The sequence below is a fragment of the Pieris rapae genome, chromosome 10 (assembly GCF_905147795.1).
Source record: "Pieris rapae chromosome 10, ilPieRapa1.1, whole genome shotgun sequence".
NCBI classification, from domain to species: Eukaryota; Metazoa; Arthropoda; class Insecta; order Lepidoptera; family Pieridae; genus Pieris; species Pieris rapae.
The window spans coordinates 4,373,189-4,391,920 of NC_059518.1; the positions used below are offsets into that span (position 1 = coordinate 4,373,189).

Sequence of the window (18,732 nt, forward strand, 5' to 3'; positions counted from 1 at the left end):
AGAACAGACGTTGTCCACCGCCCTTCACCAGAGACCACAACAGTAACTTGAATTTAATAATACCAGTAAGAATTAACAACGTAAGTAAAGAAGTCTTGGAAGAATTGTGTGAAAAGTACACAAAAAAATTATACAATAGAATAATTGTAACAAACTATTCTGTTCTTAATTAACAAATGCATTTACGGGTCTTTCACATATACTTCATATATACTTTTGTAATAAAAGAACTTTTAATTCAAATATTTAATCAGTACAAAATTATGTGCTGTTTTGTTTAGACTCCTTTGCGTTCTGTAGCGCCTGGGTCAAGTAGACCTTAGCCAGGCTTTGTGAACAGAATTGGCTTATATGCTGGCTGTATGTGTTGATTTGACCAGCAACAATCATAGGGTTGAGCCTTGGTGGGACAGGAAGCGGTTTGAAGAGTTTATTAACATCTTCTTCTGGTAGCGGTGCTTCGTCTTTGGCAGCCCTTGCGGCGTTTTCTTGAGCCCTTTTGAGAAGCCAACGGTGTTTGTCTTGTTGTTGACGGACAACTAAATGTTGGTAACGGTTGAACTTAATGGCCTCCTGATTAAGCTCATCAACACGTTCCATCAAGCTGCGTAATTGTCCTGGAATGTGATATTTCTTTAAGATGACTTACTTATTTACCAATTTAAAAAAAAAATCCTATATCCTATATACAAGAAGCTACCACCAGCCTATAATATGTCAAAATGACATTCGCATTTACTTTTGAACTGAGGCGTCAACGCATACGCGTAAACAGCAAACAGTAGCCTATACAGGCTAAAGTATTTATTTTAATAGCACAAACTTAGTTTTAGTAGTGTTAAGTCGGGAATAGCTATAATTTGTGTTAATCATACATAAGCTATAGGTAAATTTGACCATCTAAGCAAATGTTACAAAGTAAATGTGTGTATAATAGGAATGTAAAAAATTGAACTTTAATTTCTACCAATTATTGAATACTTAATTATATGTTAAGATTTGTTTATTTGATTAAAAAGCAGTTATAAGCTGTACTTTTCTCAATAAATAAATAGTAAATAAAGCCTGAAGCATCAAAACATTGGTTCATAGTTCATACTAATCTCAGACTACAATCAAGTGAACTTGATTTTAGTTGCCTCAAAATGCAGTTGCTGAAGGTTCACATAGTCTTCAAAGGCTCTATACACTACTGTAGATTAAGATTATAGTGAAAAATAATTCTTTGAATAGCCTAGCTTAATAGTTAAGGGTACTATCAAATTGCTCCCTGTGGATCCTGCGCCCCACATTGAAAAAGATAACTCCCTATTTCCTACAAACTATTAAATAAACTGCCTTTACTTAACATAATAGATTTTTGAACAATAAATTAACAATTAATAATTTGTAAGTAACTAGTCTGAAAAAGGTAAGCTGTTAACAATTCAAAATATCTCTCCTCATTATCACTTCTGCCTGTATTAATTGCTAATCTTTAGCACACTTAAGATTATTCCTCTGAACATATACCTGCTGTATACTTACAAATATAACTAAATTTATATAACATACCTTCGAGTACAGAAGCTGTTCCTAAATCCAAGAATCTTGAGCCTTCTTCTTCTGGAATCATCTCCGATAACTCCGACATCATAATGTTAGTTAATGGTGAGTTACGAATCACAATAGGCACTTCAATGAACAAGTTCTCATAACCAATTTTTAAGTTGCGAAGGGCCTCAGGTGTGTAGTCACCCTCTTTGTACATAGCAATGGCCTAAAATAAAAAGGTTTTTTTAGCTGGTTGTTCTAAAAAAGTTGATGTATGCATTAAATAGTTTGCAGAAATGTATGTTTATCCTGTTTTTAATTGGGACAATACTTCTATAATTATGTAATAGATTATTATTCACGGACAGATAAAAAACATTACCTGAGGAGTAAGGCGGTAAGCCTTTAGTGTTATGAAACCTCGGGCAGACTTTTTGGTGTCATATATGACAACCACACTTTCCTCAATAGAAGTCTGGTAGTGATACTGAGACTCTAGCAAAGACTGACTCAAAAAGTTGCCAACATCAGCACTTTGGTACCTGTAAATATAAGGAGAGAGTTATACTTTGTAACTAGCTTGGTCATAAAATTTAATTAGAATTATGTAGATAAGATTTAAAAGAGAACTCAAAATATATTGTAGTTTATATGTAGGACTTTAAATTAAATTCTTATTCTAACTACTATTACTATATAAACAGGTATTTACAAATGAACACTTCACTTAGTTACACTTCTAAAATGTTATAGAAATAATGATAGAAAGCATATATGAAAAACTACTTCAATAACTATACAAATAAAATAGAGGGTTTTTAGCTATAAGTATAACTTACCATCCTACATGAAAATGATCAACATTCACTCGTCTCAATCTCCTCATCATATCAAGCTGATATTCCTCTTCATCCATGGTATCATCATGTTTAGGAAATGGGAAACAGTTGGTGATTTCCAGACGGTTCTCAACCACCAGTCCCAAGAGGGCTCCTTGGGCCACATCCATATTACTACATGATTCTTCATGGCAGTGCTTCACTATTTTCATTACTGCCTGCAAATATAAAATATTTTGATTAAGTATCTCTTATATATAAGTTTATAGAAGGAAAAGAAACGAAAATTTGTCAGGTCAGGCCTAAAGAAAGGATCAGTAAAACACATATGAAGAACTGTCTGTCTGCTCAGTATCTGACCCATAGGCATTTTTATAATATTACACCTAATTCTGTACAGTTTTATAACAAGAACAGTTATTTTAAAGAGTGATAATACTAATGCAATTGATCTTAAAAAAAGTCTCTTGATTCTGATACTTAGTTATTGATATAACGTCATCTACAGATGAAAGTAATGAAGTGTTAGTCCCAAAACAACAAATGAGTCATAAGAAACGTTATGCTGACCCAGGTAAATAAACTTTTGGACGCAACATAACCTACATAATTAAATTTAATGAATTCTATTAATAATCAAATTAAAGTGAAAACAGTCGATAATAGTTAATTAAGAAGTGATATAACTTTGCTGTCTGAGCCGAAACCTATTTCATTTGAAGATAAATACATAAAACATGACGCGTCAGACAGAAAAGACGATTCCTACATAGGCCGCAAATGAATTTTATAATTTTTATTATTTTATAATAAAGGTATATTATCACTTACCAAGCCATCACATTGTACATAACTTATTGCTGCTTCAGTTTCAGGAACACGTCTAGAGGTACTACCACGATTCGCCATTTTTTGAAAGATTTGATCTGAAAGGGACCAAATTATTAGTTGGTTTATGGTTATGACTTTTTTGATATGTCAATGTCAAAAGACAATTTTAATTGCCATTGACCATAGACACAAACCAAACGTCAGAACCATACTTTTGATATGTCAAAGAAATTATTCAAAATTTACAAAAGAACATCTGCTATAGTATTTGGTATTGTTAGTCTTACTATCCTAAGGATTTTTGTGATTAATTGAACAAAAGGCACTAAATATTATTAACGTCAAAGTTTAAATTCTTTAAAATGTGTATTATTCTAATATTATGACCACTATAGAATAAATACAGTCGTTTATGTCGTGCCAGTGCCATGAATTTATTGGCTAAAGCGAAACTTGAGTGATATTTCTGTCTGTATATAAACATTTTTTAACATGAAAACATAACGAAAATCTGCATATTTTGTAATAACATGTAACATGAGCCACCACAAATTTTGGAGAGGTATCGAACAATTGAAGGTCTCGTCGTCTCTGGATATCCCAGAAAAAATTGTGAAACTTTGTTCTCTTGGCGCAGACTTTATTGCTCTAGGAAATGACCATGGCCTCTATTATTGTAATATTGAAGGAGATATTTTAAATTTTAAAAGAGAGAATGGTATAACTGCAATTGACATATCCTATCACAATGATATCCTGTATATTATTAATGAACATGGAAGACTTTATAAAACAAACACAAATTTTAAGACTAAAGAAGAAGTAGTGGTCAAAGAAGAATCAAAGTGTTGTCCACATGGTTTTAAAAGTAGTAGTTCAAAAGTAAAGTTTAGAAATGTTGTGTCCAGTGGCTTTGGCCAACTCTTTATAAGTAGTGATGGCCATCTCTGGGGTTCAGGAGACATGCCACAAATTGGCTTAGAATCATCTAGTATTAAGAAAGTTCCATTTTTTGAAGGGAGGACAGTTTATAGTGCATCAATAGGAGACAACTTTGCAGCTGTTATAGCACGCAAAGATGTAAGGCAATCAGGTAATTGTGATACAGACAGTGATAATGATGATGAAGAAGTATTTGCCTCAAATTGCTCTCAATGTCAAACTATTATTGGTCTAGCATCTCCTGCCTCTGTGCCATCACTCTCTGAAACATGTCCATTGGGAGTTCATATAAGTAAATCTAGTGAAGATTCAAGTAGTACCACCGCTCCACAAACTGATGTACATGTAGATGCTCAAAGTTTCACTGAAGATTCTAGTCCTTCCTCTGAGGAATCAAAAATTATCAAAAAAGATTTCCCTCTCCATGTTAGTAACAACCTAGAATTAGATGGTATATCAAAGCATGATGAAAATGAGGCTAATAATACAGATGATAATAAATCTTTAGATGCAAGCACAGAGAAACTAAACAATATTTTTATCAACACAGATGCAGCAAGACAATTTCTTAGTAGGCAGCTATCGTGGGTTTCTGCTGGAGAAGATTACTTAGTAGAATATACAGAGAAGCCAACAAGAATAATAAAAGAGAATGTCACAAATATTACTAATTTTGTTTACGAAGGAGTTAAAACTGTTGGTGATAAAGTTGCAACATTATCAAGACACGTCAGTGGCAGCAGTGACAATAATGAAACAGTGGATATTCAACATCCCAATTGCAATGATGACATGATAAGTTCACTGTTATACAGTTGTAATTCTGCAACAAAATCTGACGATTTGCAATTTTCAACTAGCACAATTAATAGTGAAAAGGAATTTGAAGTGACAAAAAAAGATGAAGCGCTTAAAAATATGTCAAAACTTGGCAAAAATATTTTAGCAACAGAACTTTGGACATGGGGTGATATAACCCATGGACAGTTAGGTATAGGAGACACAGTTAAAAGAGTGAAGCCAATGGCTGTAATGAGTCTATCTGGATTTGGTCTACAGAAAGTTTCTTGTGGTAATTGGCACTGTGCAGCTTTAACATTAGATGGAAGAATATTTATGTGGGGCTATAATCATTTTAAGCAAGTCTGTTTAGAGTCAAGAGATTATAAGAGTAGTCCCAAACAATTTACTGAAAATTCAGACAGTGATCGCATCAGAGACATGATAGCAACTGATAATCATACTTTAGCTTACACTCACAATGAAAACCTTTATTATATGGGAAAACATACTGATGGCTATACAGATGTTATTGTGAACTTAAATGAAAGTTTGATAGAAAATTCAGATAAACAGTCAACAGAAAAAACTGTTAAGATAAAGGAACCCCAAGTTTTTGGGCAATCTCAAAACTTGTGCTATCATTGGAGGGTGTTATCTAGTGGAACAATAAGTTACTGTTCTATAGAAGAGTCAACAATATGCCCTGAATTCCAAAACCTATCAATTGCTCAACGTTATTTGGAAGAAATGCTCCTAATATATCACTTACTTATAAAGCCATTCCTTAGAAAAAGCAAAGCAATAATTGCACATTCCAATATATATGAAACTGTTTGTGATATTTTTAGTGACATTTTAAATCTAACAGCATTAAATGTTCTATCAACTTGGCAGTATGCTGAAAAACATATTAATGAATGTGATATCTCTTTAATAAAAAATTTAGAAGAGTATATTTATTTGTACAAAAAGTATTACATAGCAGTAAGCAATTTAATTGTTATAGGTGGTTTCGCTCAAATAAATAACATTGTTGATGTACCTACGAATGTTTACAATATGTTTAGTGATCAGTTACCTACAAATAAACAGAAAAATAATAAGAAAACGTCCGAGGCTGTAGTAAGCTTGGCATTTATCCAGCCCTTGGTTCGGTTAAGCTCATATAAGTGCATTGCTCAATCTTTATTGCGCTGTATAACTAAGAAAAAGAAAGGTGAAACTAAAACAAACATTGAAGAGAAACTAACAAAGGTGGTTACCACATTAGATTCCTTAATAGAAGAACAGGAAAAAAGGAGAAAAGAAGCTGATATAACTAAATTATTTTGGGAAACCATAGGGAAAAGTTTGGAACAGTATAGAACACCGGAACGAAGATTAATAAGAGAATCAAAATCGAAACCCCTTAATCTTGTCAACCCTGGTCGATTTTCCTCCCATTGGTTCATTCTATTTAATGATTTATTTGTTCATGTGAATGGAAGCACACCAATACTTCATCCCTTAGAAACACTATGGATTGACGCGTCACCAAATGTAGATATTCAAAATGGGATACAAATCACTACCCCTGAAGAAATAATTTCAGTTTCGACTAATTCTGAACATGAGAAAACAGAGTGGATACATGTTTTGAATGCAGCCATAAAATCAGTATTAAAGAAAGACACCTCATTCACGCCACCGACAATTAGAAGTGGCAGCTACGTTTTTTCTAGTAAGAGTTTATTTTATAAAGACGCTAAGTACGTCGGCCGATGGCTGGATGGTAAATTGCATGGCCATGGAAAAGTCGAGTGGCCAGATGGAAAAATCTATTGTGGGCAATTTCAAATTAATACATTATGTGGTCATGGAAAAATGGATATACCAGGAGTAGGTAATTTATGTTCCTAAATTCTATTTAATATTAACAACAAGAATATTTTTCTATAGTTCAGAATAATAGCTACAAAGGACACCCTTCAAAATCTAGGTTTAGAGCCCCTCGAACCACCCGATCCCCCTGGACCCTCATTTGCCTATAGGATTGTGAAGTCCTATGTGGAAGTAATATATTTTATCTATAATCTGGATATAATGGATAGACCGGGTCTACGGGTCCCAAGTAAAAACCGTCACAAATATAATAAACAAAATTTCTATTGAGGTTGACCTATTTGTTTGTACACTGGCTGAGTTTACAAGAGTTGCTTTATTGTTAGTTATAAGATTTAGGTGTATAAATATATTTTTAATGTTTTTATGTACGATAATCGGTATGGGTATTATTGTGTCATTCTATCGAATTAGTAGTAACTGTTAAAATAAGGATGTGGAATAAATATATCGTTTATCCTAATTTTGTGCTTTAGGAAACAAATAGGTTCAATGAGTGATACATTTAAATTTTACAGGTATCTATGAAGGAAGATGGAAGGACAACCTTCAAAATGGCTATGGTATTATGAAGTACGCATGTGGTGATATTTATGAAGGCTACTTTAAAGATGGCCATCCTCATGGCCACGGAATCAAAAAACAGGGAGATTTCACGTCGTCTTCCGCAACAATATATACAGGCGAATGGGTTGGAGGAGCAAAACATGGGTATGGAGTCATGGACGACATTGGAAAAGGCGAAAAATATTTAGGCAATTGGAGTGATAATAAGAAGCACGGCTGCGGCCTTATTGTAACCCTCGATGGTATTTACTACGAAGGACTATTTACACAAGACATTCTCACGGTTAGATCGATTTATATAATTATTTAACACCGTCTTATATAAATATGACCTCGTAAATGTATCTTATTTATTTATTTTATTATAAGTAATCTAACAGCTTACTTAATGCATATAATTATACAAAATACACAATATATATACAAATACAATACAGAAAGCCAAAACAGATTACATACATAGATTAACAAATTTTGTATATTTGGACCTTGTTTTATCGACTCCTCCTTCACTCTTACAGTTATACAATTATATGAAACATGATCATCGAACTCATTAATTCGCACTCGCTTAATTAGCGTTTAAAAAGTTTTATTAAAACTTTTAAAACAACAGCAAGTGCAATGCTAAATGAATCGTTAAGAATTTGCGTGTTTTTTTAATTGTCTATTATATTTTTAAATGTGGCGTTTCAGGGCCATGGGGTCATGGTTTTCGAAGATGGAACTAATTATGAGGGGGAATTCAGGGCAGCCGGTGTTTTTTCTGGAAAAGGAACCTTAACGTTCTCTAGCGGTGATAGAATAGAAGGATCCCTTAATGGTGCCTGGACTGAAGGTGTCAAAATATCTAATGGAGTTATGCATCTCAATGTTTCTAACCCGGCCATGCCTCCAAACTCAAAGCCGAAGTATGTATTCGATGCATTAAAATAGTTTTACTCTTACACAAAACAGAATGTCCTTAATGTAGGTAACAGGCGTAAAAAACGAAAAATCTTATATGTACGGCTATAATTATTTAGTTTTATAGCCCTCATTATTTATTAGTTTATTTACTAATTTCATCTATGACACAGGATTTTGAAATTAGTCCAGTAGTTTTTGTGTGAAAACATTACAAACACACATACAAAAACACAAATGTTTCCTCTTTATAATATTAGTATAGACTATGTATTAGATAAAGAATTAAGTAGAAACGCTTTCTCATAACGTGCGTAATTTCCTGTCTTATCAATGCATTAATCATAGTGTTTTATAGAGCAAAATATAGTATAATATTCTTAGCTCGTATTATCTGAATATCATTAAATCATTACAAGTAAGTTTCCAATTCCAGTTCTTTCGGAAAACTGAGTGTTGCGCCAAATCAAAAATGGAACGCGATTTTCCGACAGTGTTTCAACTGTTTAGGCGTTTCCGAAACGATCCTAACACCAACCGGCAATCATTTTACCAATGGCCCATGCCCTACTTTCGATAATGTGAAGATATGGCAAAATGTCGCCGTGACTATATCGTGTTCACAGAAACATAGTCAGACTCCGAAGAAAAACGGGTCGGATTTAGAAAAATCTGTCGATTGTTTAGAACTTATACCGCATTTTGGCCAAAAAACCCTCACCCTTCACGACTATACGGAATTGAAGCTGTATTTACAAAATGTAAGTATCTTTACTTTTATTTTTTTTTAGTAATAATGAAATACTAGACATGAGACCATAATTATAAATGGTATAATTTCCAAATTACAGAAAATAACCACCAACTTGACCAAATCTATCATGCATGCAAGTTGTAAAAATACATTCTCCTTATTCTAGTTCAGGTATGGGCAACCTTTGGCATATTGAAAGCCAACATTTAGCGTGCACGTTCGTGGGTTGCGTTTAAATGTACTGAGTGCATTTAAAATAGTGATAATATTTTTTGCGATAGATATCAGACATGAAATAATACGACAATATACATATATATATATAGTACAATTTTATATTTTAAAATATGGTACATTATAATTGAATCGTTAAATTTGCAAGTGTTAAAAACTACGAAATTTGGGAAACTAATCCATTGATATTGAGTTCTGATGGATTAATTTCACCGATAATAAGACGTAAAGAATCTTCCAAATTATCGTCAGTCAGTCTTGTATGATGTCTTGATTTATTGACTTTCATCAATGAAAAGAACTGTTCGCATTTATAAGTACTGCCAAACGCACAAATCAATGCGAATTTTCTAAGCTGCGGAAAATTTGTCTTTTATAGGTATTTTTTGTATAAATCTTTTGCTGAGTCACCCGTAAGTATAAGTACCTAATGTAATATTTTTTTATTGGGTTTTTTCAAAATGTCTGGCGGGCCGAATCGGAAATCAAAGTGGTTGCCCATATTTGTTCTAGTTGGTTTATCTCATCAAGTAAACACAATAAAGATTAAAAATATAACTCTCTTACTTTCCTATATAATTACCTAGTATAAAATACGAAATAGATATCCAATAGAAAGTCGGAAGAGTATGCATGTAATCTTATAATTAAATAAAATGATCATATTACCAAACAGCAAAGCCGCATTTGTGACGTTTAATACAGATAATAATATCTCTTTATAATTTCAGGCCTGCGAAACAACCCACCATCCTCTAGGTCAGCTAGTATTAAACGTCACAAATGCTTTTAACACGACGTATGGTGGTGTCAGGGTACATCCCCTACTTCTGAGCCATGCTATCAAAGAACTAAAGTGTATTACCACGAGATTATACCAAGTTGTTAAGCTTTTGTTCCCGGCGTTGCCTGGAGAGGGCACTGATGTGGTTTTACCATACGAAGAGCGGGAGGAGGATGGAAATCCTATCGAAGGGTATGATTTTCGGTCTTTAGCACGTTTTCTTGAAGATATAATTGTTACAAACTATTTTAGAGTAGGAATTTAGTAAAGAGAAATAAATAAAACAGCTGAGTTAGACAATGGTGCGAACCGCTCAATATCTTGGAACAGACAGGGGCGATATATTTATTATAACAGACTACATTGACAGATACAGATTACATTGACTGATACAGACTACATAATATTAAGTGGATGCGTTCAGTTTAACATCCTCCCTTGAACGCAAACCCATAGCGATGAGGAAGTGCTGGTGTTTGGGCTTCGGTAGGGCTTTGGTGAGGCAGTCAGCAACCATCGAATCAGTGCCCACATATTCAATCTTGACATCACCACATTCAACTTTGTTCCTCAGATAGTGGTGACGAACATCAATGTGTTTACTCCTAGCATGATAACTGTAAGTGCCTGTAAGTTTAACAGCACTTTGATTATCACAGTACAAAATAATAGGTGTAACCTTTAAAGAAGGCCACAGTTCACAGTGCAACTGTCTCAGCCACATAGCTTCTTGAGTAGCAGCTGAGAGCGCCATATACGCCTCAGTAGTAGACAAGGCAACAGTTTGCTGCCTTTTTGAATTCCAAGATATCGCTGCACCCTGGAAATTAAAAATGTATCCAGTACATGATTTTCTGTCTTCAGTACAGGAAGCCCAATCAGAGTCTGAGTATCCAGTGATTTCTTCATCAACATTACTGTTGTATACAAGCTGTAGATACTTTGTACCTTGTAAGTATCGAAATAACCTCTTAACAGCATTCCAATGCTCTTCTGTATGAGAACTATTATATCGACATAATGTATGCACTGCATAGCATATATCTGGCCTTGTTCCTTGTGAGATGTATAATAAGCAGCCAGTGGCTTCCTGGTAAGGTATACTTTCAAATTTTTCAGAACTTGAAAACTTTATATTCGGTTCCATTGGAGTTCCTACTGAGTTACATTGTTCCATACCAAAACGTCTTAATGTATTTTCTATGTACCTAGTTTGATCAATGGCTATTCCTTCTGAACTGTATGAAATACAAAGTCCAATATAACAATAAGCAATTCCAAGCTCATTCATTTTGAAATTATTCTTCATTTTTACTTTTATATTGTTTGCTAACTCCTGACAGTTGTGAAACAACAAAATGTCATCAACATATATAGTTATAAACATAACATGTTCATTTTCATATTTATAGTAGACACAAGGATCTACATTCGATTTTGAAAATCCAATACTACTCAAAAAATTATCAAGCTTTTTGTTCCAAGTTCTACTGGCTTGCTTCAAACCATATATTGATTTATTCAATTTGCAAACTTCTTTTGTCCCATTATCATATCTGGATGGTTGTGACATGTATAGCTCCACATCTATGTCACCCTGTAAAAATGCTGTGACAGCATCCAGCTGTTCTATCTTGAGCTGATATTTAGCTGCTATTGCAAGCAGGTATCTAATGGAACTTAATCTCACAACAGGTGCGTAGACTTCATTGTAATCTATATATTGTTTCTGCTGATAACCTTTTATAACCAACCTCGCCTTATATCTTGTGACGTTTCCATCGCCATCTATTTTAGTTTTAAATACCCATCTGCAGGGAATAGCAACCCTTCCATAAGGGAGTTTTGACAGAGTCCATGTATTATTTTCCAATAATGAATTGTATTCATCATCCATGGCACTTATCCATTTTTGTGAGTTTTCACATTGCAAGGCTTGCTCCAATGTTTCAGGATCTGGCTCAATAGATTTCTCAATTTCATTCTGACAGAGGAAGGTAGGCATAGCTCTGTGTTTTCTAGGCCTTAAATTAATTCTGTTTATAGGTGATTCACTCCTGGATATAGAATGCTCCGGGACATAATCATCATCACTTGCACAGACTGCACTATCAATTTCCTTTAAAGTCATGTCAGTAGTATCATCTAAATTATCTTCATTTATAACTACTTGCGATTCAGTAAGTGGTAGAAAAGCAAAATCTTTATTTACACTTTCTTCTAGGAAGATTACATCTCTGCTTCTCATTACTTTTCCTTCAGTTTTGTCAAACAATCTATAACCCTTGGACTCTAAACAATAACCTACAAATATAAGCTCTTTTGACTTACAGTCCCATTTTAACCTCTTCTCCTTTGGCACATGCATCATAGCTCTGCAACCAAACACTTTAATGTTACTGATATTAGGTTTAATGCCGGACCATAATTCCTCAGGAGTTTTATATTGTAAAGACTTTGTTGGTGAGCGATTGATAACATATGAGGCGGTGGCTACTGCCTCAGCCCAAAACTTCTTAGGTAGGCCAGAATTAATAAGCATACATTTAGCACGTTCTGTTAAAGTTCGGTTCATCCTCTCACTCATGCCGTTCTGTTCGGGGGTATAGGGTATAGTGAGTTGACGTTTGATACCAGAATCCCTACAAACCTTATCAAATGCTTCATTGACATACTCCTTTCCATTGTCAGATCTTAGTGTTTTAATTTTAGCATTTAATTGATTCTCTACTAGTAGCTTAAAATCATTAAACTTTTCGAGTACTTGTGATTTAGAGCTGATAAAGTAAACAAATACCTTTCTAGACCAATCGTCGACAAAAGTGACATAATATCTGGCACCACCGAGAGACTTTTCCTCCATTGGCCCACATACATCTGAATGCACCAACTCCAGGAGGGCGGAAGCCCTTGTGCCAGCATGTTTGAATGGTTGCCTTGTTTGCTTACCTTTTAAGCAAGTATTACATACCACATGCTCCTCTCTACTTGATTCTATATCTGCTCCATCTGTAGACTCATTAAGTTTCTGAAGATCATTATAATTTAGATGACCCATCCTTTGATGCCATAGATGTACAGATGACATCAAAGCATAAGTTTCATTATGAACCACATATAAATTGTTCTTTATATATCCAGTGAGAATTAATTTAGACTCTTTATAAACATTACAAGTATTCTTACTAAATTTTACTTGACAGTTATTCTGTGTCATTTGGCGGACTGACAGAAGATTAACAGCCAAATCTGGCACATATAAAACATTTTTTACTTGTATTGTACCAATTTTTAATTCACTTTCACCATCATATGTTTCTATATTTACTTTACCACAGCCTTTTACTGTTAATATTTTGTTGTCTGCAACTTTAATGTTTGTTACTAAAGCAGGTCCGTAGTCATAAAGCCAATCTCTCTTGTTTGTCATGTGCATTGCAGCTCCTGAATCAATGTACCAACATCCACTCTCTAGGCCTGGTGAGGCTGGAAACGCTGCAACATAGCTAGAAGAAGTATTAATAGTTTCAGACTTATTCTTTTGATTTGAGCTGTTTGAGGCACAAAATCGCCATTGTAAGCTGAAAAGTTAATGACGTCGCGACGTATCACGAAATCAATTTGCATCAACGTGATGCCTATCACTTTATAAATCCTACTTCCCTATTTCTATCCGGGCGTCTGGGCCCATAACCTGTTACAAACTATTTTAGAGTAGGAATTTAGTAAAGAGAAATAAATAAAACAGCTGAGTTAGACAATGGTGCGAACCGCTCAATATCTTGGAACAGACAGGGGCGATATATTTATTATAACAGACTACATTGACAGATACAGATTACATTGACTGATACAGACTACATAATATTAAGTGGATGCGTTCAGTTTAACAATAATAAATAGTTTCAAGAGCTTTTAAACCATTTTCACTTTAAATTTGATATTTCTGGGCTGAAATGGAGTCTCTGAGATGCAAAGGAAGTTTATTGTTATAATGTGATAAAATGTTTTTTGTGTAAAATCTGACAAAACGTTTATTTTTAACATTATAATGAAGAAAAAAGAAATAAATTGTACATTGCTAGTCATTTTGATTTTTGGGTATAAAATTGTTTTTTATCTGGTGTTGAGATGGATGGACGGATCAACACGATGGTAACTTAGAATCTAATCAATGATATTCTTGGTCTCATTCTGAAACATATTTATAAACTTTTATAACTTATCTATTGTTTCTCCTACAGTAGTGTTTGCTTAGTGGCTTCACCATGCGCCTTTCGATACTGCCGTTTTGCGTTCGAAGCACGGCTGTGCACCATTTTTATTTATATGTGCATATTTAACGTTCGTTTATAAGGCGAAAGAAAACATATTAGTACACTTTGTGACGCCACTGATGGTGGATCACCCACTTGTCTTTTGTCACCCACTTGTCAGTCACTTGTTTTTTTTTATTAGTTTACATAGATCCTTTTATTCTGTTTTTTTTCATAGTGAAGTGGTATCAGCGGCTTCCTTACTTCAACCCACTCTCTTGCCGCGAGTGCACCCGGCACTGTTTGTCTTGTATGCGCTTCACAATAAACGGGAAGACGATTTGTACTGGCGAAGGCTGATGAAGTGGAATAAGCAACCCGATACCACTCTTATGGCCTTTTTGGGGATTGATCAGTAAGTTTTCTAATCTATGTTTATGTGTAGTTCCATATGTCAAAATATTTTTCTTAGTTTTTTTTAAATTATGTATGCTAATATGTGCCGTCACAAAAATAGTTTTTGTCTAAGTTTTTATGGATTAATTGTGATGTCTGTTCTGTCATCTATGTTATTTCTGATTGATGATGATGATGATGATTTATACCACAATTACTAAAACCAGATTTCATTTAACTAAAAGAATTATAATTTCCAGAAAATTCTGGGCAAAAAGCACCCACCATTCTCCCACCTACTCACCGATGAAGGAACAGCTCTTCCAAGATGCTGTAGAGACTCTTCAGCAGCTCAAGACAACGTTCTCGCCTATTGAAAAGCTGCTCGTCATCAGATCCACCTTCCAGAAGATGACCGTTGCTGTTCAACAGGAGTTAGGTATGATTCAAATTAAGTTTAAACGCAAAACATATTATGGTACAATTTTGAATGTTTTTGATAATATATATTTATTTTTAAAAAAATCAGTGGCACTAAAACCTCTTTTTAGGTCCTGGCCTCAGATTTTTGAATCTGTTTCATGATCATTTTAAATTTAAGGCAAGTAGGTGATCGGCATCCAGTGCCATATTTTTTTTACTATAATAAAAACTTTGCTTGCAAACAAATAATGGGCTTATAGAATTTTAGCATACTTCCAGGCTAATATTTATTTGGGGGTCTAACGAGTTTTCCCAGTTTAATTAACAGCACACTAAAAAGTTAAATATTTGATGGTGGGTAGTTACACGTGGCAAAAGGAAGGTAGAAGGACAAAGGCAAATTAGGAACGAGTGACAAATTATTGATTTTATATTGACGGTCTAATTGATTTTGATTAATTGGGTTTCTTAGTACCTATGGGATATGTGCGATGGCGAAGGCCCAGGTTATTTGCGATACCAAAGGCAAGAACCAGTCTGTTGCACAGATCCCCGTTATCCAACGCCAACTGAATGCGTAGTATCGGATACTATCGTGTGTTTAATATTATATTTTATTAAATGATTCGTATTGGCTTAGTCTGTAAGGATAATGTATGTATTTTTGTAATAAATAAATTAAAAATTAAAAATTGTAAGCTCTGTTACATATAAACACAGTTACAAGTGACAGTAATGTTATTGTACATGTATTACTACTATATACTACATGTATAATACTTGCCTGATACGCACACACACATTGTTTTGAATAACAAAACACACAAACACTGACTACTTTCATAAATAATTACATACATATCATGTTACAGGCTAAATTTTGACATTTAATTTTAGGAGCCCAATATCTTTGGAGTATGGACGATCTATTTCCAGTATTCCATTTTGTTGTGGTGCGCGCGCGCATACTTCAATTGGGTTCAGAAATTCACTTTGTTGAAGATTTTCTTGAACCAGCTATGCAACATGGGGAATTGGGACTCATGTTTACCACTTTAAAGGTAATAAAAAATAAAACTATAATTTTTTAGTATGCTTTAGTAACTGAATCTTCACTAATTGATTAAACTACTTACAATTATACCTGTTTTTTATTACAAAAATACTGTTCGCTTGTAGTTCGCTAGTACTAAGCTAAAATGATACAAGTCGAAATTCTCATATTTCGTTTAAATAACAAATTAATGTTATTTAAATTGTGTATGAAGAGAGAAAGATCTATATTCCGCTTACAATAATTTTATAAATTATAATATTTTAAATTAACTCCGCTTATTATTTGTTAATTGTTAGTGGATCACTTTATTTGAAGGAATTGTCTGGATCCATCCAATAATTAATGTGTTCAATATTTTTTTCAGGCATGCTACTTCCAAATTCTTCAAGAAAAAATGTCTATGAATTCTTAAAAAATCTATATTTGCTTAGTCTGTACGCTAGTTGGATGTGCTTTATAGAATTGATATTTTTAGAATTAAAATTCAATGAAAAATAAATAAATATTGGTGGAAATTAATGTTGCCATTAAAAAAAATTCATAGACATGTTATATCATTCACTATATATGGAGTTACAATTTAATTAGTAATTATTGATGTTAAGAAACGTTTTAAAACTTTATCGACTTTTAGGATAATGTTTTAATGTGATGATTTCATAATCAATATAAATCGGTTGTAGAAATTTTGAAAGGTAAAGATGAAATGAAGAAATACATACATACGTGTTTCATGTTGTGAATGTTTTTTTTTATAAAACACGTGAGATAATACTAAAACCATTGTAAACAAAAACGTTTCATTATTATTATATTACATGTGACCACCGTTTTTCTAATTCCACCGATTCTTTTGCGACCTCCTTTCACTTTCAGAACTCTTGCATGTTCACACATTGAATGAAATCCTCAATTAATCACACTCTTGCATGCTCTAATGCCATGTTCACTTCGTTGATACTTTGATATCGTGGACAGAGCATCATTTCTTATTTTGGCTTCTGACTGAAACCTTTTAATTATCCAGCCTACGTAATATCTTAAGTTGGTTCAACGAATAGTTTAGTTAACTATAAGTTGAATCTACTACGATAATGAAATACAACACTTTAGAATCTGTGTGAACCAAAGATTTGAACAAATTATACAATTGTTACTGGTATGAAACAATTGGAGAATCTTTAAATCTATTTAAGATTTTACATGCTCTTATGTAAACGAACAACAGTACTATACGAATTTATGTTTTAAAACGGGTTTTAATCCATCATTTTTAAAGCCTTTGTTTCTCTATAGTCTTGTATAATGTATCTTTCAATTGTGATAGCGATCCTGATTTTACTATTAAGTACGATATATAATTGAGTATAAAAAGCCAATATTGAAGCCGCGATATTGGAAATTTTAGAGTCCCAACGCAGCGCAAATGACCTCTGACCGTAGTATTATTAAAAAACCCTTATGGGATTCTTCTTGTTCGACTACATATTATATATTCAACTTTAAAGTATGTAGTACGGACATTGAGTCCACCTAAACTATGTAGTATTCGAAGCGTTTACAGAGTTTTAACAAGAAAAAATAATGTTTTTAATTAGCGTATGTATTTATTTATATTGATACATTTTTCAGTTTAATTAAAAAAATACGAACTATGAACATAATTACGGTTAAGATTTTTCGTTACGTATGCAAAAATTAACCAAATAATTTTATATGATGTTAAATTATTTATGCTGATTTTAAAATATTTGATTTTAATATTTTTTCTTGCCATTGTAAAAATTACTTGTATACTTTGTTTTGTTAAGTTTTATTTCTTTTATATGACTATTAGCTTTAACTATTCCAAAGTTAAAAGTACAAGTTATTGTAATTGTTAAAAAAAAATGTATTAAAGTCATATTGTCTAGTGTAGTACAAAATTAATGTATTGTGTCCCCCGGATATATGTATGCCAAATTACATGTCTAGACATCGCAATCTTGCATGATATTGATGTGGTTCGATTCCCGGTGTAATAAGTTTAAATAAATCTCTTAGCCCCCGGGACACAACGAGGCTAAAATCTTTGTGTATAGAATAACATATCATTAAATATTTATTCCATTGAATCGTCATTGTCCATTGAAATTCGTTAGCAATCATAAAGATTTGGAAATTAAAGTTCTTGCAAAGTATGTTTGTTTTATTTATCCTGATTCATGCCTACTGTATAGTTAGGAATTAGGAAAATCTTGTAAACCGAAAAGAAAATTTGAATCGCTCTGTCAATAGTATATAATAGAAATGTAGTTTGAAATTTAAATAATAAAATAAAGCTTGAAAGATGATCTACTTCAGTCTCATATGGTTCATCTCTTATGAGCTATTATCGTTGAATTCACTTAGTTTTGAATTCGCAGTATTACTTTAATTTTTCTGAAAACATTTTTTATTTTTTTTAAAGGTAGATGATGTAACTGTATTTTGGAAGGAAACTATGAACTCCGCAATTATTGTACAGGCACTCTGGTGTACATTTGACCTCTCGAAACAAAAACAAG

General features: G+C 33.2%; 2 protein-coding genes across 4 annotated transcripts; one reads left to right on the plus strand and one right to left on the minus strand.

Annotated features, from left to right (window-relative positions):
- Window positions 1–231: 231 nt before the first annotated feature.
- LOC110994214 (eukaryotic translation initiation factor 3 subunit H) lies at window positions 232–3,361 on the minus strand. Its single transcript, XM_022260749.2, has 5 exons — window positions 3,204–3,361; window positions 2,373–2,590; window positions 1,916–2,075; window positions 1,555–1,759; window positions 232–617 (listed from the first exon to the last, which is right to left on the minus strand). The coding sequence occupies exons 1-5, from the start codon at window positions 3,279–3,281 to the stop codon at window positions 262–264; spliced, it is 1,017 nt and encodes a 338-aa protein (XP_022116441.1). The 5' UTR covers window positions 3,282–3,361; the 3' UTR covers window positions 232–261.
- Window positions 3,362–3,451: 90 nt separating this feature from the next.
- LOC110994205 (alsin) lies at window positions 3,452–18,366 on the plus strand. Of its 3 annotated transcripts, none has more exons than XM_022260730.2 (9): window positions 3,452–6,810; window positions 7,328–7,659; window positions 8,073–8,287; window positions 8,719–9,043; window positions 10,002–10,246; window positions 14,549–14,725; window positions 14,967–15,145; window positions 16,027–16,190; window positions 16,551–18,366. In XM_022260730.2, the coding sequence occupies exons 1-9, from the start codon at window positions 3,741–3,743 to the stop codon at window positions 16,596–16,598; spliced, it is 4,755 nt and encodes a 1,584-aa protein (XP_022116422.2). In that variant the 5' UTR covers window positions 3,452–3,740; the 3' UTR covers window positions 16,599–18,366. The 3 variants fall into 3 exon arrangements, with proteins under 3 accessions (XP_022116422.2, XP_045485632.1, XP_045485633.1); XM_045629677.1 differs by having other exon boundaries at window positions 6,641–6,806; XM_045629676.1 differs by lacking the exons at window positions 8,073–8,287; window positions 8,719–9,043; window positions 10,002–10,246; ... (2 more) ...; window positions 16,027–16,190; window positions 16,551–18,366 and having other exon boundaries at window positions 3,452–6,806; window positions 7,328–7,519.
- The last annotated feature ends 366 nt before the right edge of the window (window positions 18,367–18,732 follow it).